General features: G+C 50.4%; 7 protein-coding genes across 8 annotated transcripts; 4 read left to right on the forward strand and 3 right to left on the reverse strand.

Annotated features, from left to right (window-relative positions):
* Positions 1-1,718: 1,718 nt before the first annotated feature.
* Positions 1,719-3,038, forward strand: PV10_01986 (uncharacterized protein; the record flags this gene model as incomplete). The annotated part of the gene is made up of 2 exons (XM_016366253.1): positions 1,719-2,013; positions 2,069-3,038. Exons 1-2 carry the CDS (start codon positions 1,814-1,816, stop codon positions 3,036-3,038), a joined length of 1,170 nt encoding a protein of 389 aa, XP_016225771.1. The 5' UTR covers positions 1,719-1,813.
* Positions 3,039-9,942: 6,904 nt separating this feature from the next.
* On the forward strand, positions 9,943-13,541 carry PV10_01987. 2 transcript variants are annotated; one of them, XM_016366254.1, is made up of 3 exons: positions 9,943-10,197; positions 10,246-10,354; positions 10,407-13,541. In XM_016366254.1, the coding sequence occupies exons 1-3, from the start codon at positions 9,980-9,982 to the stop codon at positions 12,486-12,488; spliced, it is 2,409 nt and encodes an 802-aa protein (XP_016225772.1). In that variant the 5' UTR covers positions 9,943-9,979; the 3' UTR covers positions 12,489-13,541. The 2 variants fall into 2 exon arrangements, with proteins under 2 accessions (XP_016225772.1, XP_016225773.1); XM_016366255.1 differs by lacking the exon at positions 9,943-10,197 and having other exon boundaries at positions 10,210-10,354.
* Positions 13,444-15,288, reverse strand: PV10_01988 (uncharacterized protein; the record flags this gene model as incomplete). The annotated part of the gene is made up of 4 exons (XM_016366256.1): positions 13,444-13,734; positions 13,796-14,764; positions 14,834-15,030; positions 15,087-15,288. The coding sequence occupies 4 exons, from the start codon at positions 15,286-15,288 to the stop codon at positions 13,621-13,623; spliced, it is 1,482 nt and encodes a 493-aa protein (XP_016225774.1). The 3' UTR covers positions 13,444-13,620.
* A 1,021-nt stretch (positions 15,289-16,309) lies between these two features.
* PV10_01989 (uncharacterized protein) lies at positions 16,310-17,485 on the forward strand (the record flags this gene model as incomplete). The annotated part of the gene is made up of 3 exons (XM_016366257.1): positions 16,310-16,607; positions 16,657-17,398; positions 17,452-17,485. 3 exons carry the CDS (start codon positions 16,310-16,312, stop codon positions 17,483-17,485), a joined length of 1,074 nt encoding a protein of 357 aa, XP_016225775.1.
* A 1,343-nt stretch (positions 17,486-18,828) lies between these two features.
* On the reverse strand, positions 18,829-20,328 carry PV10_01990 (uncharacterized protein). Its single transcript, XM_016366258.1, has 5 exons — positions 19,821-20,328; positions 19,746-19,756; positions 19,610-19,685; positions 19,485-19,494; positions 18,829-19,414 (listed from the first exon to the last, which is right to left on the reverse strand). Exons 1-5 carry the CDS (start codon positions 20,172-20,174, stop codon positions 18,987-18,989), a joined length of 879 nt encoding a protein of 292 aa, XP_016225776.1. The 5' UTR covers positions 20,175-20,328; the 3' UTR covers positions 18,829-18,986.
* Positions 20,329-20,531: 203 nt separating this feature from the next.
* PV10_01991 (S-methyl-5-thioribose-1-phosphate isomerase) lies at positions 20,532-22,098 on the forward strand. The gene is made up of 2 exons (XM_016366259.1): positions 20,532-21,248; positions 21,301-22,098. Exons 1-2 carry the CDS (start codon positions 20,686-20,688, stop codon positions 21,917-21,919), a joined length of 1,182 nt encoding a protein of 393 aa, XP_016225777.1. The 5' UTR covers positions 20,532-20,685; the 3' UTR covers positions 21,920-22,098.
* Positions 22,040-22,657, reverse strand: PV10_01992 (uncharacterized protein). The gene is made up of 3 exons (XM_016366260.1): positions 22,406-22,657; positions 22,295-22,314; positions 22,040-22,238 (listed from the first exon to the last, which is right to left on the reverse strand). The coding sequence occupies exons 1-3, from the start codon at positions 22,505-22,507 to the stop codon at positions 22,106-22,108; spliced, it is 255 nt and encodes an 84-aa protein (XP_016225778.1). The 5' UTR covers positions 22,508-22,657; the 3' UTR covers positions 22,040-22,105.
* Between the last annotated feature and the right edge of the window lie 1,269 nt (positions 22,658-23,926).

The raw sequence follows: 23,926 nt of genomic DNA on the forward strand, positions 1-23,926 counted from the left end.
CCCGATCGATCCTCCACTACAACAAGGTATGTCCCAGTGGCCCCTCTCGTGCTCGTACCTAATAGAGATGATCGCCATATCGCCGAGCGACGATCCTCGGATTGGGCATCATCTAGACCCACATGGCTTCCTGAATGAATTCTCGGGACCACTGATCGACTCTTCCGCTAACTCATGAAACCTAGCTGGACACGCTGGACCAACTTCCACCAACTTGGCTAACGGCCACTGGGCATCCAGGGTCACTCTATCCCTGGTGCTTTTCAACCTCTCTCCATGCTTCCCTGCCAGCCTGGCCTATCGCGTGCCCAATCTCCTCAACTGTGCCCAAGTTTGGCTTAGTTACATCTTACAAGGCGCCACGAGTCACCACAAATCGCCGAATACAACTCCCCTCGATCCCAAAGCCTTGCAATTCCCGCCTGCACCCGGCCATCGTCCAGGACCACACACTGTCTACCGATCAATACAGTATTCAATTCCCATCTGCCGAATTCTACGCTTCGCTCATGATCCCAGTTACTTCCCGAGATACTTCTCCAAGGGCAGATCCCGCCGCCGGGCCCACCAATGCCTTGGTCCTCCACTGACCTACCCACAATGGGCCATTTTCTGCGGGACCACTCTCCGGACAAGCCCTGAAGACCTGGATGTCTGAGTAGTCCAACACTTCCAGTCGAATCGACCTTTCTCTTCTCCTACACCTAACAAGCTCCCCGCCTCACCCGGCACATGGTGCATCCATCGCCGTCCCAGCCTCAGAACGGTAAGTCGCCCACTTCGCCTCACTTGGTCGCACGGGCTGCTCTGCTCCTGCCATGTCGATTCTCTCCTCAGGCAATTGCGCTTGCCGTACAAGTAGATTCGCCGGTTTTGGCTTGAGAATTATACCATGCCAAAGCCTTGTATAGGTTCATCCCTGTTCAAGTTGATTGATGCTTCCAAGCCTCCTTGTCGACCAACGTTCCTTTCACACGCCGGCAACCTGACAACTCTTCCAGTATGCTCTCGAGAGTGCTTCATGTAGGTGGACAATCAACTCTGCTGGCCATTGAGCGATCAAACGGCTTGTTACAGTTGCAAGTCTGTGACGTACGCGGTTTGCATGAAATTAAACATTCTTCCAGAACATCTTGGGAGTGGCGCTATCCTCCCTCGAACCGCTGTTACGATAATGAACCATGACCAATGTGGCGCTGACCCAGAGACCCCTAAACCATCCATTTTTCATCACCATCTGGAATCAGGCACCACCTAGTCACTAACCTCCACTCATCGTCGCGGGACATGGGCAATGCTTTCACACCACCATCCGCCTACCATGGCGCCGGGAACGAACCGAAGCTAATAAGCATGAGGCCTCCTCTGTTTCATCCCCTGTAAATGGTGCCTCTGGTAAAAAGTAGCCTTTGCCCCGGGATCTTGCCAAACCTTCAAGTGGACATCGACGACCCTGGAGCATTGGGCTTTCACTCGAATGCCTCTTCCTCTTACTTGACCGGCCATCAGCTTTGATTCTTAATCGTCAGTGCCGTCCAACAAGTTCATGGAACTCGCCCTGCTGGATCCACGTGCTCAATGACGACCATCATATCAGCATTTCCCTGCATCGGAAACTTTGGTCCACCATAGTGTTTGGTACCGAACTTCGTACCCAATACTAATACTTGGGGGGTTGCCCATTACCCTCCGCCCCAGTCTAGGCGAACCAACATTTTCTCGAATCAGGACGGGAGGCACTCGACAAACCTTTCTCTCCTCTTCCATCCCTCTGACCTGGTTCCTTTTGTTCATCCCTCGCACCACATCGATCATGTTGGCTTTGAACTCTCCCGTCAGCACCCTACACTCCTCATACCCTCCGGGATTCGGCCCTGGGGTCCAGTTCGCTCTCGATCTTGCTGACTCCGCCATCACCATGACCGACAACGACGATCATCTAACCTCAACTTCACACAATCACCCGGCTGTGAGATCAAGTCTGCATGGGGCTTCTCCTTTCGTTCCCCAAGGGTAAGTATCCTGCCCGTCGCCTTCGATCGCGGGCATACTGACCTCGCCGGTATAGTAGATTCGGCCCATGGCCGTCGACGTCAACCTACGATCCCTTCTCAGGAGATCCCGGCCGACATACGTCTCCTGACCGGCCAGAGAGGCTACGAGGAAGGTTTCCCCCAGAGATACACGCTGCGCCGCGTCCGCCCATCACGGCCACTGGGGGAGAATCCTTTCGTCCACTGTCCTTGGGCTCCATATCTTCTGCCTTCACCTCAGATGCTGGCTCTTACCACCAGGGCCCGCCTCCCAGGTCTGATCCAGATGAAAATTTGGCCCTAAGGCGACAAAGTCAAGACAGTTTTGCTCTTCGCACGGCGTCTCCAACGAGCCAAGGTTACAACGACTACGAAATAGAGACTCAGCACCGCATTGGTAATGAATTTAACCGAACCACCCGCTACCAAACTCGCAGAAGACCCTTCAACCAAGACGAATTCGACGGTCCTTCTCAACTGCTACCTCTGCCTCTGCCTCAGCAAGAGCATCTTCGTTCACAGACACTTTCCTCGCTTCCTGTCAACCTGACCATCGAAGAGCAGGACGAGGTCATCCATCGGGTCAACGACATCTTGTCAGGATGCGCCTTCCATTTCATTGCAAAGTACCAATTTCCAATCCCTTTGGAACGTGACAAGACTCCAGTTCGCAAACACTCAGACCGGGAATGGACTGAATGGGCTTATCTCCTCAAACGACTGGCCACAAAGCGTAGAATCCCCGCCAGAGTCTTGTACGAAAACCAGATCAAGCAATTTGTCACCACTCTCGAAAACTCCATTGCTGCCCGGCCGCAGACCAAGGACCAGACGAGGACACCAAAAGATGACCGGTACATGCTGCAACTGATCAGTGCAGGCACTCAGGTCGCCAAAATTCTAATGGACTCACTGTCCATGAAGCAACTTGACGATCTATACAGGCAGATTGAATCCATCATCCTTGAGAGAAGGTCTCGCAACAGGGGTTTGGGATTCCACTGAGTGGCAGGAGGAGGGTGCTCTTTTATTTTCGGGGTTAACCTTAACACATCTGTGTCTGAAAAACTTGCGTCAATTGTGCCGCTCTTCTCACTCTTGCTTTGCGTGGACATTGCGTGGACAACGTACTCTATCTTGATTTTGACCAGCAGCAAATGCAATCCCCCACCGCGCCTCACGATAGTGTACCAGCGCAAGAACGGGGTACGTGTCTTCAAGGATCAATGACTGACACTCACGAGATGAAAAGGTAATTGAGGGGGGGTGACCCTGGGCCTACCACATAGGCCAATTGCAGGGCTAAATGCGCCCAAGAGGGCCTTAGTTCAGTTCTAGCCATGCCGATGCAGACCGCCCATTCTCACTCTACACAATGACTACCTCCCGGGAGAAGGGAGGCATGTGTTGCTACTCTCCACCTCTGAGATCATGTCCATCCTTCCAGTACAGGTTCTGTTGACACCAACAAATCTACACCAGGCAGATATCTCGACTTATTCTCCTCAGAGAGCCGTCGAATACTTCAAAGCGCACTTGTACAGGGAAGCTTTGTCAAAGCAAGTCGTACAGAGGACTTTCCTTTTATCCAGCCCAATCCCTGTGCTTCGGCATCTCTGCGTCAAAAGTTCATCAACTCGACAGAGAGTCCAGAAGACAGCATCAGACCCTATGGTGTCTTGGGAAATTGGCCAATTGTATGTACACGACGAACCCTTTCCAATGATCTAGCCTCTGTCTGGTCATGGCCTCCAGGGAGCCTCAGTCCGTTGATCACCCTCTTTACCTCTCGTCCGTGGGCTCGCATTTGACCATTCACTAATGCCATCCACTCTCAGGCAGACAATACCAGTTTTCTGGCTACCAGCGTCGTGCCTTTCCGACGACGATCAAGGCGACCCAGTTCCAACGTCTCCAATGCTCGAAAGCATTCCTCAACGAGAGCATATGATGAAGTGTTCTGAATCAGAGGTTACTGTATCCACGGGTTATAGGACACACAGTGTTACTGGTTAGCCCGGCTGTGTTCATCCACAGACAGCACTAAGTTGCGGTTCTAGGGTCGATCCAAATGGTGGCTGAATAGACGCTTGGTCATTTCCAGCGCACTGGGGTCGCAAGAAGAAGTTAAATTGTTGGACAAGGCACTTCTGGAAAGGCTTTTACAAAGGCGAGGGTGTGTCTGAATGAAACTTTCTCGGGGAAGAGCACATCCTTTCTACAGCACGTTCGATGATTTGCTTGAGACGAGGAAAATGGACTTGAAATTCTTAAATTCATGCTCAACCATCGCAATGTGATAACGGAGGAAAGAGTCTTTGCCAGGAGAGAAAGCACAATTCCTTGGATTTGCACATATTACGAAGGGACAACCAGAGAGTTATGCCATAATATCTACAAGATCACGATTCTACCGAAGCAATACCTCAAAAGAGAGCTCAGTTCCAGCCATCAGAACAGCGGGAAGGGAGAAAAGGGACACTGGCAATCAGAGGCACTTAGCCATAACTTACCGCCTACTCCAGGGGTAAGACACCGAAGTCGATGCCCATTAGAGGCCCCAGTGAGAGGTGCTGCAGGTTTACAGGTTTACAGACGCAGGCAGTGCATGAGGAGAGGGTACCTTGCCACCTTTCTTGAGCGAGTCACCACCAACTAAATAGTGGCAACATTGGGCTGGCAGATGCCCGCCGTGCCAGCAGCAACGCCTGGGCATCATTGCATGATCTTCTTTTAGTCGCTTGGTAGGCACAGTGGGTATGGATCCTACCCACTTGAAAACTTCAAGCAGACAGGGGTAGAGGGTGCTAGCATTGGCCAGGTCACAGAGATGATGGGAAAGCACTGCGGTGGCACGATTGGGAGTCAGGCTGGTCAAGCCAGGAGGACAATTTCTACGTAAAGTGTTCGCTTAATGGACTGCAGCTGAGGGACAGGGTGCTTTTGTTAATTCACAGGCTCCACTAGACTGATGGAGCAGCCAACGTTAGCATTCATTGGGTCGCGGCCTAAATTCTGCCGCTATTAAGGAGCATTGGAAGGTCGATTGCTTATACACGGATGGATGCCAGTAACGGGCAGCAATGATGCCGAAAATCATGGCATAGTTGTCTGTTCTGTGATTTCAAATAATGTGGTTCATGAGCCGAGCCATGAGGCTTCGGATATCGGATCACAATGTGTCACTCTACCAGGGCTGGAGATCTCGGGCGGACTCGATGCCAGGGGCTCGATTTAAAGATTCAGATCGTATCATACTTCTTCGGCGCAAATTGCTTTCTCGCCTCTGCATGAAACGTCAAGTGATCCGAGATGGAATTCAACATGTGCAGGTGTACGGAACAGCCGGATCGAGTAACGCAACTGTCGCAGGTTTCAAACTCTCTGGATCGAGACGTAGGCGTAAGAAAGAAGTTTTGACTTTCTCGAGACTAGAAGGGTGCCTTGGACTCGATTCTAGTCTCGCCATGGGTGTATGCCGCTGAGATCGTGACAGAAAGTCGGGCAATACTCTGCGGCTGACCATCTGTAGATCTGCAAGTGACATCCGAAACCGTCTGCGTGATGGGACGCGATGCTGCCGATAGTTGGTTGGACGTCTCAACAGATGGCAAACTCGTCAACTTGAGGGATATGCTGGCGACTTCGGATGTCGATTCTTACGACACTGCATCTGAAAGGCTGCCGCTTACTCCGCCTAAGCGTGAGTTGCGGAAACGTCCATTGGTGAGAATCGTGCGCATTTCTTTGTGCGGTCTGTGACTGTCGCAACTACCAGGAAACATTCATCGAGCCACCCCATGCTCTTAGTTGATTTGTTTTTCCTTGTTGGATATCAATGCTCAAGACTGCTTGATATGATACTCTCGCCCTTTTTCGGCTGATCGACGGCCGAGACTTGAGGATCCGTCCTAGGCAGCTTTCTATTCGGTTTGGTCGAGTGTGCTATTTCAAGTGATATTGGTCACTACTCTTGCATAGCCCTCGGTACAGACGAACCTTTAAGCCGGTATCTGCTGGACACAGCGTACTTCCGAATGTTCCTCCTCGCCAGACATTATCCTCGACCGATTGTCGCCTCTCTATAAGCGGGTGTCTGGCTGGCCTCGTCGTGCCGTTGCAAGGCTACAGCTCAAGGAAGTTATGAGAAAGATTATATCTTCGACTGCGTTTGCCCAAGAGTTGGAATGCCATTGTCTCTTAGTCTTGCATGGACAGGTGCGAATGTTTTTCTGGTCTATATCTCCCTGTCGTCTAAACCAATGTGTTTGACCTACGAACCTCCTCCATCGGCCGAGTCTATCTGGGTAACAAAAGCCTACTCCTGTGTGTCAAAGTTCTCGCCAAAGATGGAACACACGGTTCAAGGCCAGAGTATCGTGTGCCAGGCGATCCCTTCGACGGCTTTCCCAATAGGTAAGTACTGACTTAGATAGTGTATCGGAAGTCCCTATCGTTCTCGATAACCAATTGACCCGCAGCTTGTTTCTTGTTGGCGCGATAGAAATGGAAACCCATGGACAATATCAGAAAGAGTGCAATCGCCTGAGATGCGATACAAGCATAGATTCCAGGAAGATAGTTTGGCGCATCTTGAGATCGAAAAACCAAGCTTCCAATGATACCACCTGCCGTTTTGTTAGCTGCTCTGTACGCCAACTAAGGTCTAGGGACTTGCCTATTCCACCCATGCCGACAAATATCGCACTGCAGAATGCTCTTTTCCAGTGTCCACGGATGTTATTAGCTATCTGTCGTCAGTGGGGAGTTCACAAATGACAGAACCGCGGCGGTTACCTTGCCAGGCCATGACGCATGGAATGTTGGAGTTCACCCCCAGGACAGTGAGGAATGCGCCCCTGAAAATGTCAGCAGACATGATCTCGATTTGCATCTGAAACTACTTACACATATTTTGCAGCATTGTTGTTGGTAAAAGCCATGATTGGAAGCCCGACAAGAGCGACCAAGCAATTGGCCACAAGGAGCGGCGCTCGCATCTTGTATTTGTCACCAAGCCAGCCCTGGAAATACATCATAAGTCCACCAGCAACATATGGAGGGGTCACCAAGCACTGTGCTGCCGCCATAGAGAAACCCATGCCTCGTTGAAGAATGATGGGGAGGAAGTATGCGAAACTGTAGGCCACCACCAGAAGCATACAGAAAACGAATCCAAACCCCCAAACCTTGATGTCCAGTCCATTTCGCAGATAGGGTTTGATACTGAAGGGTTCCTTGACCTCGGCATCGTTACGATCTTGATTGATGACCGCCAGGACATACTGGCGCTCCCTCTCAGTCAAGAAGCCACGATACAGCTTTTTGTTATCAGGAAAGCCAACGAGGAAGATGGCGGCCGCCATGGCAATGGCAGCAGTTATAACTCCTTCCATGATGAAGATCTGGGAGAGTGTATAGGACGTCAGTAAAGCAATCGAGTTGAAGGCAAGGGAAACCACCAGTCTTTCAAAGTTTACTCACCCATCTCCATCCTTCGATCCCATTGATCCCGTCCATTTGCATCAAGCCATAGGCGAGAATACCTCCCATTGATCCAAAGACTGACCCCATAAAATACCAGAGAGAGTAGCTGAAAGGTAAGTCAGATCCCAACTATGCAGTGTGAGGAGTCGTTACCGTTTATGCATCTCGTATCGAGGATACCAAGTACTATACAAGGCAATTAGAGGGAAGTCCACCAAGACGAGAGCCACCAACCTTAGGAAGTACATGCATCCAGGAAAAAACCCAGCCTCTAGAATGCCCAGTAAGGCACGAAGTCCTGCAAGAGTGTTCCAGTTTCTGGCAAAGCCGAAACCAAACATAGTCGCGGCCCAAGTGATGGTTATACAGGATAGAAAAAGGCGTGGCCCGATCCACCTGATCAAAACGGTGGCAGGGATCTCGAAAACGATATAGGTTGGGAAAAACGCCAACGTGATGATCGAGTATCTCATTCCAACCGTTAATTCCAAGTCGGTCGTCATACTGATTGCGGTGTTAGACCCCTTCTGCTTGCAAGGCTTTTAGCTCTAGGCCGAGCACACCCACCCGGCAATCGCGGCCGCCCCCACTGAAACGGGGTGAGTCAGTACATCAAGAGGACAAGATGGAGACGAGGACATACAGTTTGATCTATCGATGAGGGCAATACAGTAGACGGCTCCAACAATGGGAAGAATTCGCCAATCAATTTTGCGCAGGATGCGACGCCGGTCTTGTTCGGAAAATTCGGATATGTATGCTGCTTGAGCGTCCTTCTCTTTGTTGTGCTCACTGGCATCTGGAATGACAGACTCTTCATGAACGTTGTCATATTGGGGAGGGGATTTGTTATCCATGTTGGGGTTTGCACGAATTCGATGTACTATTTCTGTAGGTCAAAAGTATAGTTTTTCCAGCCTACATAGGTCACAACACAAAGTTATATATTAGCATGCTATCTCAGTGCCCAGGATTCGTCTCCTAGCACGACCTCGGATGTATAAGCTCGAGGTCAAGTACTTCTACATTCAATCGGACATGGGACAGCGGTGCCGAAGTGTCGATCTACTCCGGTCTGACTTATAGTCGGTCGTGTCAGTATAGGCGATAGGGGTGGGGCAAACTGGAGCCATGTCATGACCCCCCGCACAAGTCCTACCAACCACCGATATGTAGGAGACCGAAATCTGCCATTTTTCAATTTTCACCGAGGTCAAGAGCTCAGTTTTGAGGCTCTGTCTTGAGATGAGTATGGGGCACGGTATTGCGGGCAAACAATGCTCCCAGATTAGAAAGCCGAGGTGACCATGTCGGACGGAGCGTGAACACACGAACATCCACACACATTGTAAAAATTCACAGCATAGTACTTAAGCAAGGTCATGAAATGATCCAGATACTATGTACCAACTCATTCAAAGTTTCATTGAGCGCCACTTCGAACTTTGCACTATTGTCGTATTCAACATGAAGTCAGGCACAATCAACTTTTGGGGGCCGGACCCCAAACTTTATGTAAGCTCAAAAGAAGCCGAGATGGTGTGAACACAAGAAATCTTCTTTGAGCCACCCGAGAAAGCCAAAATGTGGAGAGAGACTGGGCTCAGCAAATGTTGGAGTCGGTAATGGTTCTGGTCCTCATTTCATGGCCGAGGTTGGACAACTATTATTAGGAGGACAACGAAGCACGCTAAGTTGCCCTCGGAAGAAAGGAAACGAGAGTCGAAGTACATAGTACTTTAGCTATTATTCGTGCTTGGTCACGTCACAGAAATGCAACCCGTCCTGTGCTACTATACCTCCTCCTTGACGGAGGCACATTTGAGTATCGATTGAGCATACAGTCACTAGCTTAATATGGCGTTGGCCCGTAGTTTCCCGTAGTTCTGAGTGAGCGTTGAGTTTGGGGGACAAAGCTTTCTGCTTCGACAATACTCAAATGTGTGTATATGCCCGTCTGTACGCCTCGCAGAATTTCAATGGACAACATTGGGATTCTCTTCTCATGTCAGTGACTTGCTGATCATAAGCAGTCTGGGTTTGATGTCATCTCCTCCCTTCACGATTCGTAGCCTTTTAGGAGCTAGGATAAAGCGACTGAAGAGTTGGAGCCGTGGATCATGGACCATGAAAGGCTTCTTTGTGAATATTCAGAACGATGATGCCGCACAGCGATGGTCAATTAGGAGGAATCGATACGAGCACCCATTCCGTGTGGTAACTTACTCGTATGGGTGTCAAGTCGTTGGAGTTGCGAGTCAGGTGCGGGTGGTACCGTACTTGTACTGTGCTCGTACTGTTGTACACGGTTGCTCCACTCATCCAAATAAGGGTTAGCTCAATGTCAGGGCTTGGCAGTACTCGGAGCTTTTAGAAAAAAAGTTGTCCGGTGCAGATCGACGTTGAGTTCTGTGCATGGGCTCCTTGATCCCGGAGCCAACGTTTGTCAACAGCACAATATGAGTGTTTCTCGCACAGTCCGCGGGTCTGCGCGACTCGTGGGCAATCTCACACGGTCTCCTATCTCACCTGCCACGAGACAATGGGTCTGTCATCGATGCGCATCAACCACATCCCTCCGCCCGAGTTCGGCCATCTCACGCCTGCAGAACTCTCAGCTACAACCAAATGGTCAATGGCAGCAACGAAGAGGCGCTGCTGGGGTAGCAGCTGCTATGTGAGACCTGTACTCTTGATTACTTTGGCCATTACTAAACCTTAGTAGGCTGGAAGAGGCTTCAGATCCTGACGCCCTAGCCCAAGAAACCATCCTAGAGAATATGTCCACGCAGGAACTAGAACGCCTTTCCAGGGTCAGGAATATCGGCATTGCTGTGAGATTTCTCCTGTTCCGTTTCCATTGACCCACCACTAATCCCTTCTCAGGCGCACATTGATTCCGGCAAAACCACTTGCACCGAACGCGTTCTCTTCTATACCGGACGCATCAACTCCATCCACGAAGTACGTGGGAAGGACTCGGTCGGTGCCAAAATGGACTCGATGGATTTAGAACGAGAAAAAGGCATCACCATCCAATCTGCAGCCACGTTTTGTGATTGGGTCCGCAAAGAAGATGGAAAAGACGTCAAATACCATATCAATCTGATCGATACACCTGGGCATATTGACTTTACTATTGAAGTTGAGCGAGCCCTCCGCGTCCTGGACGGTGCTGTCATGATCCTCTGCGCCGTGTCCGGCGTCCAGAGTCAGACCATCACTGTTGACCGCCAAATGCGGAGATACAATGTCCCCAGAATCACGTTTATCAATAAGATGGATCGAATGGGGGCGAATCCTTTCAAAGCTGTGGAGCAACTCAGCTCCAAGCTGAAGATTGGCGCCGCTGCTGTTCAGGTCCCCATCGGCACCGAGGACGAATTTCGCGGCGTCGTCGACCTGGTCAACATGAGAACCTACTATGCTGAAGGCGATCGTGGAGAAATTATTATTACAAAGGATGAGATCCCCTCAGAGGTTCAAGAGGTGGTACAGGAGAAAAGAGCCAAACTTATAGAGGCTGTTGCCGACGTTGACGAGGAAATGGCCAACTTATTCCTGGATGAAATTGAGCCATCGCCCGAGCAGCTCAAAGCCGCCATCCGACGTGCGACCTTGTCTCTCAAGTTCACCCCGGTTTTTATGGGCTCCGCCCTCGCCGACAAATTTGTACAACCCATGCTGGATGGTGTTTGTGATTACCTACCCAACCCTGGTGAGGTTTCAAATACTGCGCTCGATGTACGAAAGAAGGAGGCACCTGTCAAACTCATCCCTTATAACTCCTTACCATTTGTTGGACTGGCCTTCAAGCTGGAAGAATCAAACTTTGGCCAGCTGACCTACATTCGAGTGTATCAGGGAACTCTTAGGAAAGGTCTCAACGTCTTCAACGCAAGGAACGACAAGAAAGTCAAGATTCCCCGCATCGTCCGCATGCATTCGAACGAGATGGAAGAGGTCACCGAAGTCGGAGCAGGAGAGATCTGCGCCGTCTTCGGGGTCGATTGCGCTTCTGGAGACACCTTCACCGACGGTCAACTTGGTTACACCATGACCAGTATGTATGTTCCGGAACCGGTCATCTCACTAAGCATCAAGCCCAAGGCCAATAAGGATCTGCCCAACTTCTCCAAAGCCATGAATCGTTTTCAACGTGAAGATCCGACATTTCGGGTTCATTTCGATGCTGAAAACGACCAGACCATCATCTCTGGTATGGGCGAACTTCACCTGGAGGTCTATGTTGAACGCATGCGTCGTGAGTACAAGGTAGACTGTGAGACGGGCCCGCCTCAAGTCGCCTATCGCGAAACCATCACCAAGAGAGTCGACTTTGACCATACGCTCAAGAAACAAACCGGCGGAGCCGGTGACTTTGCTCGTGTTGTGGGCTGGCTCGAGCCTAAGGGCAACCTAGAAGGAAACCTCTTTGAAGAACAAGTCGTCGGAGGATCCATTTCCGAGAAATTCCTGTTCGCCTGCGAAAAGGGTTTCCACCTCTCTTGCGAGAAAGGTCCACTGATAGGCCACAAAGTTCTTGGTTCCTCCATGATTGTCAATGATGGTGCTACCCACATGACGGATTCCAGTGAATTGGCCTTCAAGAACGCGACTCAGCAGGCCTTCAGGAAAGCATTTATGCAGGGCGACCCCGTTGTGCTCGAACCCCTCATGAAAACGGTGGTGACAGCCCCCGTCGAATTCCAAGGAGCAGTAGTCGCCATGGTGCAGAAGCGAAATGCCGTCATTCTCGATTCAGAAGTCGGTGTGGACGAGTTTACCGTCTGGGCCGAAGTGAGCTTGAATGGCATGTTTGGATTCAGTGGCAACCTACGTGCTGTAACTCAGGGCAAGGGCGAGTTTAGCATGGAGTTCAGCCATTATGAACGGGCCCCACAGTTGCTCCAGAAGGAACTTGTCTCCAAATATCTGAAGGCCCAAGCAGACCGAAACAAGAAATAGGCGCCATCGTGGATCGAAAGTTTGGGCTCCCTTGAATGGCTTCGTTTACAAGTCATAATGAAGAATGCGAGTCGTCTGGCTCGATACGCAGGAAGATCTCCCTTTGGTCAAGACCACTCGTACCACACCAATCACAGCTACGACTGTGCTGCTTCAGCTCTCGAAGTATACAAGATGGTCGTCTACGCCAGAGGAACACCAAGGCCGGTGTCCCACGTGGTACAATTTGATTCTTCTTTTCTCTTGAAGAGACCTTTTGTGTCAACTTTAGTTGGCAGGATACAATATTGGTTCTCACGAGAACCTCTGCTGATCGAGATGTGGCCTAGGTCGGGGGTTCTGTCATCTATTCAGGGCGTCTACAACCGGCCGTTCCCTTTAGTGACGACCACATAAGCGCTGGAGGCAGGCAGGTCGGGTGTGTTGTGGAACACGTCCCACTGGCGTCTCAAATTCTACCTCAGCGGCGGCTGTGTCCTGCAAGCACATGTACAATATCAACAAGTCACGCTCTCAGTCTGTTAAAGCGACAACCCCCTCTCCAATAACAACGATAATGTCCTATCTATGGAAGCGTTGTGGAGTATTTGTGTTAGATTACTTCATAACTCGTGCATGTACAAGGAGGCACAAAGTGCTATCACAACGTATAGAACTCTGAATACCTGTCCGGCAGGGTTGACTTCACGATACACGATATTCGCCATTCTCGACGGCCTGTCCTATGGTTGATAAATAACTCCCTGGAAACGAACAATCAAACTACTGTTCCTTGTTTGATGATTAGAGAGCGATAGTGTGCCCTACTAGCCATCAGCAAGAGAGCTTTACAGCGGAATTATGGTTGACCAGCACGTCATGGATAGCCAGATAAGAGAAGAACCGCTGCTGCTCAAGACTCCAGCTTCTAACCATGGCATGGGTTCTCCTCCATGGCGGAACCCGCGAGCTTGTTACCAGAGGTCTTGTGCAATTTAAATACTACTTATTATCAGTGTCCAGTCCAGGAATTAACTTCGTAAGGAGAATGTTGGCCATTGGGTTCAAAATCAGTATACAAAAAGGCCGACCAACGCAAGTGTCGACCCGGGTATATACATGTAGTCGTGTTCATCAATGGGTGATTATGGCTTTATTGCCGAGGCCAAGCCACCAGATTCATATGTTCATGAACCCAGATACCATGAGCAATGGAAGTGGGCCCACGAATCGCGTCCGCGACCGACCAGTCGAATGTTCTCACGAGCTAAAAGCGAGATGTATATTAGTGACCGAGATGAAGAGTCTTGAAGCGACTGCAAACATACCTCGACGATGGCTTTGCTGACCTCCATGAACGCAATGCCGCGGCCTAAGCAGACAAATCTTCCACTTCCAAAGACAACTTCGACGTGTTTGAGATACTTGGCTCGGATGGCAGGGTCAGGGTTGAGCCACCGCTCGGGGCGGAAGATGTCTGCGTCTGGGCCAAAGACGTCCTTCCTCCTTCCAAGACCTTCGTCGCAGATGGCGATCTCGACTCCTGGGGGGAAGAAGACTCCGTTGACCGTGTCACCTTCTGGAGGCGAACGTTTACTCTGCAGACCAAAGAGTGGAGGATACATCCGCAACGCTTCCCAGATGATGGCTTGAAGAAACTCGAGTTGGACTGCCTCACTGTACTTGATGACCGGATAGGAGATCTTGCCCTCAGTGACAGCCGCTTCGATTTCGTTCCGCAGTCTGTGGTATGCGGTAGGGTTTCCAACAAGCAGCATCATGGTTATACGCAAGACTCCTGAAGTCGAGTCGGCCCCGGCGAGGATCTGAAGATGTGCTTCGACCTCTGCCTGGTCTTGGGCCATGCCCTTAGAGATAAAGTGTCCAAGCATGTCTTTTCTTTTCTTCGCATCCGGGCCGTACCTCTCCGCGACGGCCTTTTTGGCGATACCAATGATGGCGCCTTGCCCAACCTTGTCAGTTCCTTTGGGGGCGATCAGTTTCTGGATAAAGCGGCTTTGGATAAATGACCGCAAGCCTTCGTGATTGACAACCAGTTCAAGGACGCCAAAAAATTGATTGGCGATGGCGTGGAAGTCGTACAGGTCGGCATCCGCTTCAAGAAAACCAAAGGATTCGCCGAAGGCGATAAGACTTAGAACGTCCAATGTGAAATACGAAGCCACCTGGGCAATGTCCATGACCTTGCCATTGTAGTTGCGCTTGATGAGATCAAGAAGGCGGAGCAGAACTGTGTCAATATCGGCCTCCAGAGTCTCCACCTCCTTTCCAGAATACTACTCCGTAATAGTGTGTCAAAATTTGAGTCATTTCCATGTCATGAAATTTGGAAGACGGTGACTTACTGCACCAATCATCATTGATCGCATTTCGGCATGCTTTTTCTCATCACGTTCAGACAAGATGTTGTTCATTCTGGGATCAAGTTTCACGCCATCATACCAACCACCACGAGTCCATTTAGAGCGAGGCGCGCTCATGTGTCGCAGAAGCTCGGGATCGTCTGTGACTAGCATATTGGGTCCAATACGAGCTGGGGAGCCTAGTTGCACAGTGGCTTAGTTTGACACCTTGTCGCTACATGAGGCTCTAGCGTACCATATTTCCGGAGAGCATCCATCTGCGCCGTGGGCATATTGGCGGAGACAGCCTGCTTTGCCATCCATAGACTCGTCCAGGCGGCAATGGGAGGGCCTTTGAATTGTCGAAGCTTCCCATGTTGGATGTACGCCGTCACAGTCCAGTAGACTGTGAAACTGAACGCTGCCACGGGAACCAAGATAGAAAGGATAGAGAGCATAATAAACAATCGACCCTCGAGGATTTACGTACAATTGAGTAGATGTCAAGCGTCAGGCAAGGCGGGCCTGTGTAGAGGGAGAACCAAAATCCAGAGTCGCGGGATTTGCAAGAACCTGATCCCGGTCATGCCTTTGGAGAAGATGGTGTAAACAAGTGGAGGAACAAATCCCAGCAATCAGCCAGGACTGGGGAAAGCTGGGCAAAGACTAGATACAGGTTAGTGACCTCGAGATGGATACGTCCAGATGCCAATAGTTTCTGCATGTCTAGATAAGAGTGAAGACGGATCAAAAAGCTGCACACCTGCAGCAGAGACGGAATGGCCACAAACCACTGGAGCCAATTGTCCATGCGTCATGTACCTAAGTGTACTACATCCATGGCGCTTCGCTCTGACGTGTATTCGCACGTAGATGCGTTGTGCTTGATAGCATGGGGCGTACGGGGTAGTTGAAGATCAGCCGATACCTTTACAGAGGGACGAGGGTTGCAATTGTTTCAATGCAGGCCGAATCGACCCAATCAAGACGCCTATGTTGGGCAATTCGTCAGGGTCCAAGAACAGGTCTGAGGGTCCCCCAACGCCGGCGACAGCCGCCTTGAATGAACGCGAAAGCTTTGGCATGATGTGGTGTGCTCGGCAACGCATTCCGGAAGGTAGTTTGTTTTGCCCATCTCACCAAGTGGGCTTTGGTGGGCTCTAAAAGCTGCAGTTGATGCAAGTTTCCAACAATGAAATTCCTCGAATGCTCGGCGGCGCAGGATTGTTCTTCTAACGGCTCCAGCCATTGACCCTTGGAGTCCTTTAGCGGCGGGAGAGCAACACCTCCGCTCCCGATGGTGCGCATGCAGTGCAAGCATGGTCAGTGAGTAGTGATGAAGAAAGAACGACTTTGTTTAGGTACAAGTACCGAGGAACGGGCAAGTCTGCAAGCTGTAAATCATGATGTAAACCACGAACAACACGACGCTCAACTTTTTTCTCTAAAAATCGAATCTCGTAAGGTGACGAGATCATTATGGCATCAGAGGGGCAAGCACAGAACACTTCGACTGAGGTTACAGCCACAACAGACACGTCGGGCACGTCAGCACCCGCTCCCCAGTCCGGGAGCCCGAGTAGAGTCGAAGAGCCACCGCCTGTGGACGCGATTGACTCGAGCGACGCTGACTCCGGTTACAATGATTCTTCGTTGTCTAGCACTGCATCACTAAGGTCGAGCATATACGAGTTTGATCAGGAAAATGGCCGGACATACCAAAGAGGTTCCGAGTACGTGATGCCCAACGATGAAGAGGAGCAACGACGAATGGACAGTAAGTCACGTGGGTTATTGCATGTGCTGGTAATTGACTGAAAGGTCAGTACATTATCACAGCCTTCGATTTGCTATACGAGATCGCCTTTACTATGCGCCTATCGAGAACCCAACTTCAGTCATTGATGTGGGGACCGGGACCGGGATCTGGGCCATGGACATGGCTGATAACTACCCTGCGGCCCAAGTGTTGGGTATTGACCTCAGTCCGATCCAGCCGACGTGGGTGGCACCAAATCTCGAATTCCAGATTTTCGATCTAGAACAAACTTGGGACATGCCGCAACGGTTTGACCTGGTCCACAGCCGAGAAATGAACGGGTTCTCGATCAAAAGCTGGCCAAAATACTTTGAGCAAGCATTTCTGTCACTCAAGCCTGGTGGTTGGGTCGAATGCCAGGAATTCGACCTTGACATCAAAAGTGATGATAACACAATTCCGGAAGACAGTAACTTGATCAAGTGGCAAAACCTGTGGGAAGAAGGGATCCAAAAGGCAGGCCTGACAGGAAGATGTTATCCTGAGAAAATGGTTGAGCAGCTCAAGGAGGCTGGCTTTATCAATACTCGAATCTTGCCGTTCAAGATGCCGACGGGACCATGGGCCAAAGATCCCATGCTCCGACAGTCTGGGCTGTGCGTGCTCGCTGGGATGCTCGATGGCATGACAGGACTGAGCATGAGGGTCTTTACGCAGCTCTTGGGTTGGTCGGTTGAAGAGATGGAGATCTTGCTGGCTAAAGCAAAAGTGGAACTCAAGAACAAACGCATTCACAGCTATTTCCCCATGTGAGTGCCGAATGCCGCCAGTTGCGTCAAGATCGCTAATCCACCTGTTACAGTTACATCGTTTATGGGCAGAAGCCACCACTCTAAATTCTTTCCTCTCGAGACTGAGAGGTAGAAGAAGAGGGACGACGCTTGATTATAACACACCCGAGCCTGCAAGCATTAACATGACACATCTTTAAGATCGACAAGATGACCGAAATCATGGTCTTTGTTCATTTCTATTCCAGTATGATAGGCAGGATAGTGTAGCAGTTGGTGGCCTCTCATGACCAACATGGACACGAGAAATGTGAGACGAAAGGCATGGGTTTTGATAGAATGAAAATGAGAACAGTCGAGTACTATCAATCATCACTTGTATGATTTATGCTAAAAGACCCAAGACCTCGTCCATACCTCTCTGAAATATGTATACTGAGATGGGAGTATCACAGTGCACCATGTAGGTACCATGAGTAGGTACCTAAGGTATAGAAGCCCCCTCGGCCTCCTTCCCAAATCTAAGGCTGGCACAGCGCCTTCCTTGAAATCAAGATTCCATACATGCTGGGATGCACCTGCCTCAATTTGGGTTCTGACTTGCCATACCTACCTACCTTAACTAGGGAGGCACGTACATAGGGACCTAGGAAAGTACTAGGTACATACTAGGTACCTTGTAGGTATGTAAGGTACCTTTAAAAATGCCAAACGCCAAGCTCCCCTCTGCCGCTTGCCGCGAATAAAGTTGACCATCTCCCCATACGTCTGGGAAAGCAAGACTTGTGATTTACACTTCCCACAACCGCAACCACACCCTCATTCTTGTAATCTCTACTACACCTTGTATCCTTGATCACGACTCCCCGTTCGCGTGGCGATTACATTGAATTCTCTTCGCCTTCGCCCACACTCACGATCTCATTGACCATTCCGATTACGCTACCATGGAAAACCACTCCACGACCGACCCCAAAGACCCCGCCAGCTTTCTTTCCTCCATCATCGGTGTTCCCGTCACGGTCAAACTCAATTCTGGCGCGGTGTACAAGGGAGAATTGCAGTCTGTCGATGGCTACATGAACATTGCCCTGGAGAAATGCCAAGAGTACGTCAATGGTCAGTTACGCAGAACATATGGTGATGCCTTTGTAAGAGGAAATAATGGTAAGTCTTCCTGTTCAACCTCATGTGCATACTACTTTGCCGCACTGGCGTCATAGTTTGCCCCCCCCCTCTCTCCTCTATTTGAAGCTTTCGACTGATCCTTTCTGCTCAAAGTGCTCTATATCTCCAGTCATTGACCCTGTCTATTTGCGCGGCTCCTTTCCATCACCCCATGCGCTTCCATGCTACAGATCAAAGCCGCATACTCCACGATCAATACATTCGAGCCTGATTTAGTGGCAGTACCATTTTCAAAAATTTATTGGAAGAGCGAGGGTCGATGAAAGTTGTGAGCTACTCTCTCAAGAGACCCACCAGAGAGTGATGGAATTCCACGTTGCCAATTGTCTACATCATCTTGGGCCGGCGAGCCGCAATGCCTCGAAGAAGGTGTTTGATAAAAACCGATTCCTTTAGAACAACCGATACGAAGCAGATGCTACCCATCAATCTTCAACGGCAATTCGGGGATTTTACTTGTCCAGAAGAACACCGTCCTTCCACGAACGGCGATCCGCCCCTGATCATCTTGCTCGTCCACGTTAGCAGCCTCAAAGAATGTCTGTTTGACTTTGTCAAAAGCATCTTCTCTCAACACTGCAATTTGGCTGAGGGTGGACAATCTGGCCCAAACAGCGTCAGGAGGCAATCGATGTTCATACGCGACGTGCCCTTCTCCAATAGGGAGTCCGAAGATGGGGTTGGCGCTAAACTGCAGGCTCAAAGGATCGCTTCGATTCTGTTCATCAAAGACCTTGCGCCATTGACCGTCACGAAACCGAGGGGTGCCGTCATGGAATGTATGTATCACACTCCGCATCTGATGGCCCCATCCTGGCTGGATGTCCCAAGAAAGCGGAGCATTGTCTGGCAAAACCCCTGAGTTAGCTGGGATGGTCTACAGAGGTTTGTTCCGAAGTTGGTGCTAGAGCCTTACAATCATCAATCTAGAAAGTATGTAAAACTCTTGTCAGCGGGCACTGTTCAATGGTGATGATGACATTGTGATCAAGTAGTAGATGTAATCTCGTGTTGATTTTGTGAGATGATGGGCAGGCTTACGTTCCAAATCACCCCAAAGACACCAGTCGGTTGGAGAATCCTGGCAATCTCATTCAAGGCCTTCATGTTGGCAAACCTTGTCAAGACATTAGAGGTGCAGCTCTTTCAATCTCCGGAGACTTGTGATCGAACCCACCAATGAAAAGCCTGGAAGCGAGATCAGGACGAGTGGGAGGATAAGTGAATAGACGACGGTACACTATCAACATACCTGTGCGGTCACAACGGCAGCAAAGTCGCCGGAGGAGAGATCTGCTAAATCCTCCGCGGCGCCCTTGACCACGGCGACCCGCGGGAGCGACTTGTTTTGTAGCTGTGCTCTCATACCGTCGTGGGGTTCGATGGCGACCACATTGTACTGCTCAGGTCGGTTTGCCAGAATTTCGGTGAACTTGCCCGTTCCAGCCGCTAGGTCAGCAACTCTGGCACCATGAACTCCAGATATTCCTAGTCGATCTAGCAATTCAGCGACGGCCTCTGGTGGATACGATGGTCTATGGGCCTCATAGGCTGCTGCTGAAGCAAACCCTGCTTGTGCGACGTCCGAAATCTTGCATTCCGTCATGGCGATAGGGCCGGGGGTGTGTTTACATAAAGTTGAGTGTCTCGGCCAAACAAAAGGCTTCTCGGTCAGTTGAAATCACCTGTCGCTAGATGGGTATGAGAAGTTTGTGAAATACTTAGCTTGTTTCTGGTCAGTAGGCATTGCAAATCATCATATTGTATGATGATATCCCAGCGTGATATGACTGCGTGGTGGGGCCGAAAAGCGTTGAAGAAAAGATAAGAGTCAGAAGCTTTGGGTGCGGGGAAAACGAATGACTCGCGGATATAAGCACGACATCAGCAAATCATCCCCGCACGCAGCCTCGCCATGTCACCATGTGTAACATCGAAAGAAAAAAAAAAGATCTGATGATGCCTTCCTTATGTTGACATGATCTATTTACCATTTGACGAGTCACGGCGCAACGGCAACGCGGAGGTTATTCACACTGGCAGTTGATTTAGTCCCACTCCTGCTTTTCGATCTACTCCGTATATAGCTCGAAGCACCCGGTGACACCAACTCGAACATGGTCCTCGAGGCAATTCAATACGACCCAGCATCGGAGAATGCACCACCCTCCCTCCGAGTTCTTGACCAGCTGCAACTGCCTCACCGGACCACATTTGAACAGATCAAGACTTGTGAAGAAGCTCACGATGCCATAAAGAAAATGAAAGTGCGAGGCGCACCTGCAATTGCAATTGTTGCAGCACTGGCGCTCGCCGTCGAGGTCGGGTCCTCGGTCGTCCAACACCAGCTCCCACATAGCCCCGAAGAGGTCAGGACCACACTCGGCGGGAGGCTCGACTACCTACAAACAAGTCGACCGACCGCGGTCAACTTGGGCGACGCTGTTGGCAAGTTAAAAGTGGTGGCGCAGAATGCGGCATCAAAGTCAGACGCCAGTGCAGCTTCGGTGGCGCAGGCTTACATTGTTGCCGCCGAGAGAATGCTGGTGGACGATGTGTCGGACAATCGCGCCATTGGAGAATACGGTGCACGTTGGATAGAGGCAAATACCGCTGCTGGTAGAAAACGCAGGTCAGACCGTCATGCGGAGCTGAAAGTCTTGACACACTGCAACACAGGGTAAAGTCCCCGATCGATGACACACTGGGAATTCGCACTAACAATTATCCAGTTCTCTCGCTACCGCTGGGTACGGTACTGCCCTGGGCGTAATAAGATCACTTCGAGCCTCAGATAACCTCACAAGGGCCTATTGTACAGAAACAAGGCCCTACAACCAGGGCTCGCGCCTTACGGCCTTTGAATTGGTCCACGACGATATTCCGGCGACGCTAGTGACAGACTCAATGGCATGTGCTCTTTTGGCCAAAGAAAAAGACAGTCTCGCGGCAATAGTTGTTGGAGCAGACAGAGTAGCCGCGAATGGAGATACAGCAAACAAAATTGGCACATACTCTCTCGCCGTCCTCGCGCGACATCACGGCGTCAAGTTTCTCGTGGCAGCACCCAGAACGACGATTGACCGTCACACACTCTCAGGGGCAGACATCGTCATTGAGCAAAGAGCGCCAGAGGAAGTCACTAGAATCAAAGGCCCCAAGGTGGATGACAACGGCAAGATCCTGATTGATGAGGGTTCAGAGTTGATCAGTACCGCTGCCAGCGGGATTGAAGTGTGGAACCCTGCCTTCGATGTGACACCAGCTCACCTTATCGACGGAGTGATTACCGAAGTCGGTGTGGTCGAGAAGAAGGACGGCAAGTTTGATTTTGAAGCAATCTTCACCTGATCCTAGGTGGGTGGGTCATGTGGGTGGAGATATATCCATATCCGGTTGGCGATGATTGTGCAACCCTGCCTCTGGACGTGGAGTAGGAGAGTGACAAAGTTCACGCAGCAGAAAGTGCAATTCTGTCCATGTAGGCATAGATTGTGGGAAATTCCCTTTCCCGTGTAGCTACAAATCCCAAATTCGCTAATTATTAGACTTTGAAGTGTCGGAAGCTAGTTCCTTTGGTAAGGTCGCTTCCACAGATGCCAACAATTCATCAATGCGACTTTCGATACCGTCAAGCTTTGTCTCCAAGGCTGTCGCGGTGGTTTCACCTCTACCGAGAGAAGAACTTTAGAAGTGGCCGTGACTAGCAGATGGGGTCCAACTTACCGGGCGAGTTCTTGGAAAGCCTAATGAAGAAGAGAGAGAATAGTTCACATGGTCAATGGTGAACGCGAAAAATTGCAGGATCTGGGGCGAGATCATGTTGGACCTACCTACCTTTGCCATTTCAGAATTTAGCGACTGAGCCTCAAGCTGTGGCGGAGGTGGTATCGAGTCAGAAACCCGAGAAGCTGTCTTTTTGGAATCCTCTTGCGCCATGGTGATTCTGGTGGACTCAGAGGCAAGCCGAGATTGGGAGGGGGTGCTGGTGGTGGTGGTGCTGAACAATAACCGTGGTGTCGAGGTTGAGCGGCGGGCCAGGAAATGGTGGGCCGGTCAAATCCGGCTGCGAAAAGTCCAGAAAGGGTAAGCGTGTAGAGCAATAAGAAGTGGGTCAGGAGGCACGAGGCGAAGTTAACCAGTATGGATCCTTATTTTCGTGGGTGGGCAGGAGTGGACAGAAAAATAACGAGGACGAATCACTAGTCGTTTGAGGAGGATAATGCAGGGAGGTGTCAGGTCAAATAGCGGTCGGTGATGGTGCGCGAGTATGTTCGGAGTGTCCGTATGCCTGCGTAAAAAGGGAGTTGGCGACGGAGACGGCACATGTTATCGCGACTGGAAGACGTACCAGCCTACCACGGCACCAGGGACAAATACCCAAGGCGACGTGGCGACCTAACTGACTCTCAACGAAGACTTACGTTACCTTAGTCTTACAAGGCACCTACGAGTAAAGTCGGGGGCTAAGGCCACAATACTGAGTCTTCTTACTGACTCTAAGCAAGGCTGGGCGAACCTGAACCGTAACCGCGTAAAAACATCATGATCCGGGTCTTGGCATGATTTACGGCGGAACACATCAAATTCTTCTGCAATGCCAGGTGAAAAGATTGGCGACTGAGGTCCTGTCTTGTCGAGAAGAAAGAGCGGCTCTCGTCGCGTTGGAAAAAGCCAACGTGTCTAAGTACCTAGTCAGTAGGTCCTGTCAAATGTCTCGCCTGGTATCTTGCCCTCGCATTAATCAAGAAGATTGGCGTCTGATAGACCTTTCCAATATGTTTAAACTTGGGGTTTACACGTAATATGTACCTACCTAAGGTAGGTAGTCATTGGTCCATCCAAAGGGAATTGTTGTTCCGCGACTTGTGGCGGTCAGTCACAACCTGAAGAAACCGGAGCGACTGGAATGACTTGAATGACTGACTGTCACGGTGGGCCCCAGGCTAAGTGGCTACCTAACTTACGGAGTACGCATACCTCTTTGTAGGGAGATATCTAACCTGTTTTAGATCTTAGAACTCGCTTTGGCTTTTCGCTGCGGTTTTGGTCTGTCCCTTGACTTTTGCAGCTGCGGGCAAAGAAACTACAGTGGGTGACCCCCCAAAAGTCACGTGCTGAAGGGCAAGAAGTTCCGTCCGATCAGTTAAGAAACTGCCGTCTTGTCACCCACATCTTGACCTCAAAGTTGACAGTGGCGACTGGGTAACTGGCCAGCTGCGGTCAGGCAATACTTGAATCAGGTGCAGACACCTCGGCAGATCGGCATGGTGGATCCGCCTAATCCCGAGTCGTCCTGTCGACTGTCGGCCTACATCCGACTGACTTGACTCTCAAATGTAGTGTTACGTGGTAGTG

This window comes from Exophiala mesophila (genome assembly GCF_000836275.1).
Source record: "Exophiala mesophila strain CBS 40295 unplaced genomic scaffold supercont1.2, whole genome shotgun sequence".
NCBI lineage: Eukaryota > Fungi > Ascomycota > Eurotiomycetes > Chaetothyriales > Herpotrichiellaceae > Exophiala > Exophiala mesophila.

Coding starts and splice junctions, on each gene's coding strand:
- PV10_01991 (XM_016366259.1), top strand. CDS start 20,686: ATGGTCCTCGAGGCAATTCAATACGACCCAGCATCGGAGAATGCACCA. Junction 21,249..21,300: donor TTGACACACTGCAACACAGG/GTAAAGTCCCCG, acceptor ACAATTATCCAG/TTCTCTCGCTACCGCTGGGT.
- PV10_01992 (XM_016366260.1), bottom strand. CDS start 22,507: ATGGCGCAAGAGGATTCCAAAAAGACAGCTTCTCGGGTTTCTGACTCG. Junction 22,315..22,405: donor TAAATTCTGAAATGGCAAAG/GTAGGTAGGTCC, acceptor CTTCTTCATTAG/GCTTTCCAAGAACTCGCCCG. Junction 22,239..22,294: donor GCTTTCCAAGAACTCGCCCG/GTAAGTTGGACC, acceptor TTCTCTCGGTAG/AGGTGAAACCACCGCGACAG.
- PV10_01990 (XM_016366258.1), bottom strand. CDS start 20,174: ATGACGGAATGCAAGATTTCGGACGTCGCACAAGCAGGGTTTGCTTCA.
- PV10_01987 (XM_016366254.1), top strand. CDS start 9,980: ATGAGTGTTTCTCGCACAGTCCGCGGGTCTGCGCGACTCGTGGGCAAT. Junction 10,198..10,245: donor GCTGGGGTAGCAGCTGCTAT/GTGAGACCTGTA, acceptor AAACCTTAGTAG/GCTGGAAGAGGCTTCAGATC. Junction 10,355..10,406: donor TCAGGAATATCGGCATTGCT/GTGAGATTTCTC, acceptor ATCCCTTCTCAG/GCGCACATTGATTCCGGCAA.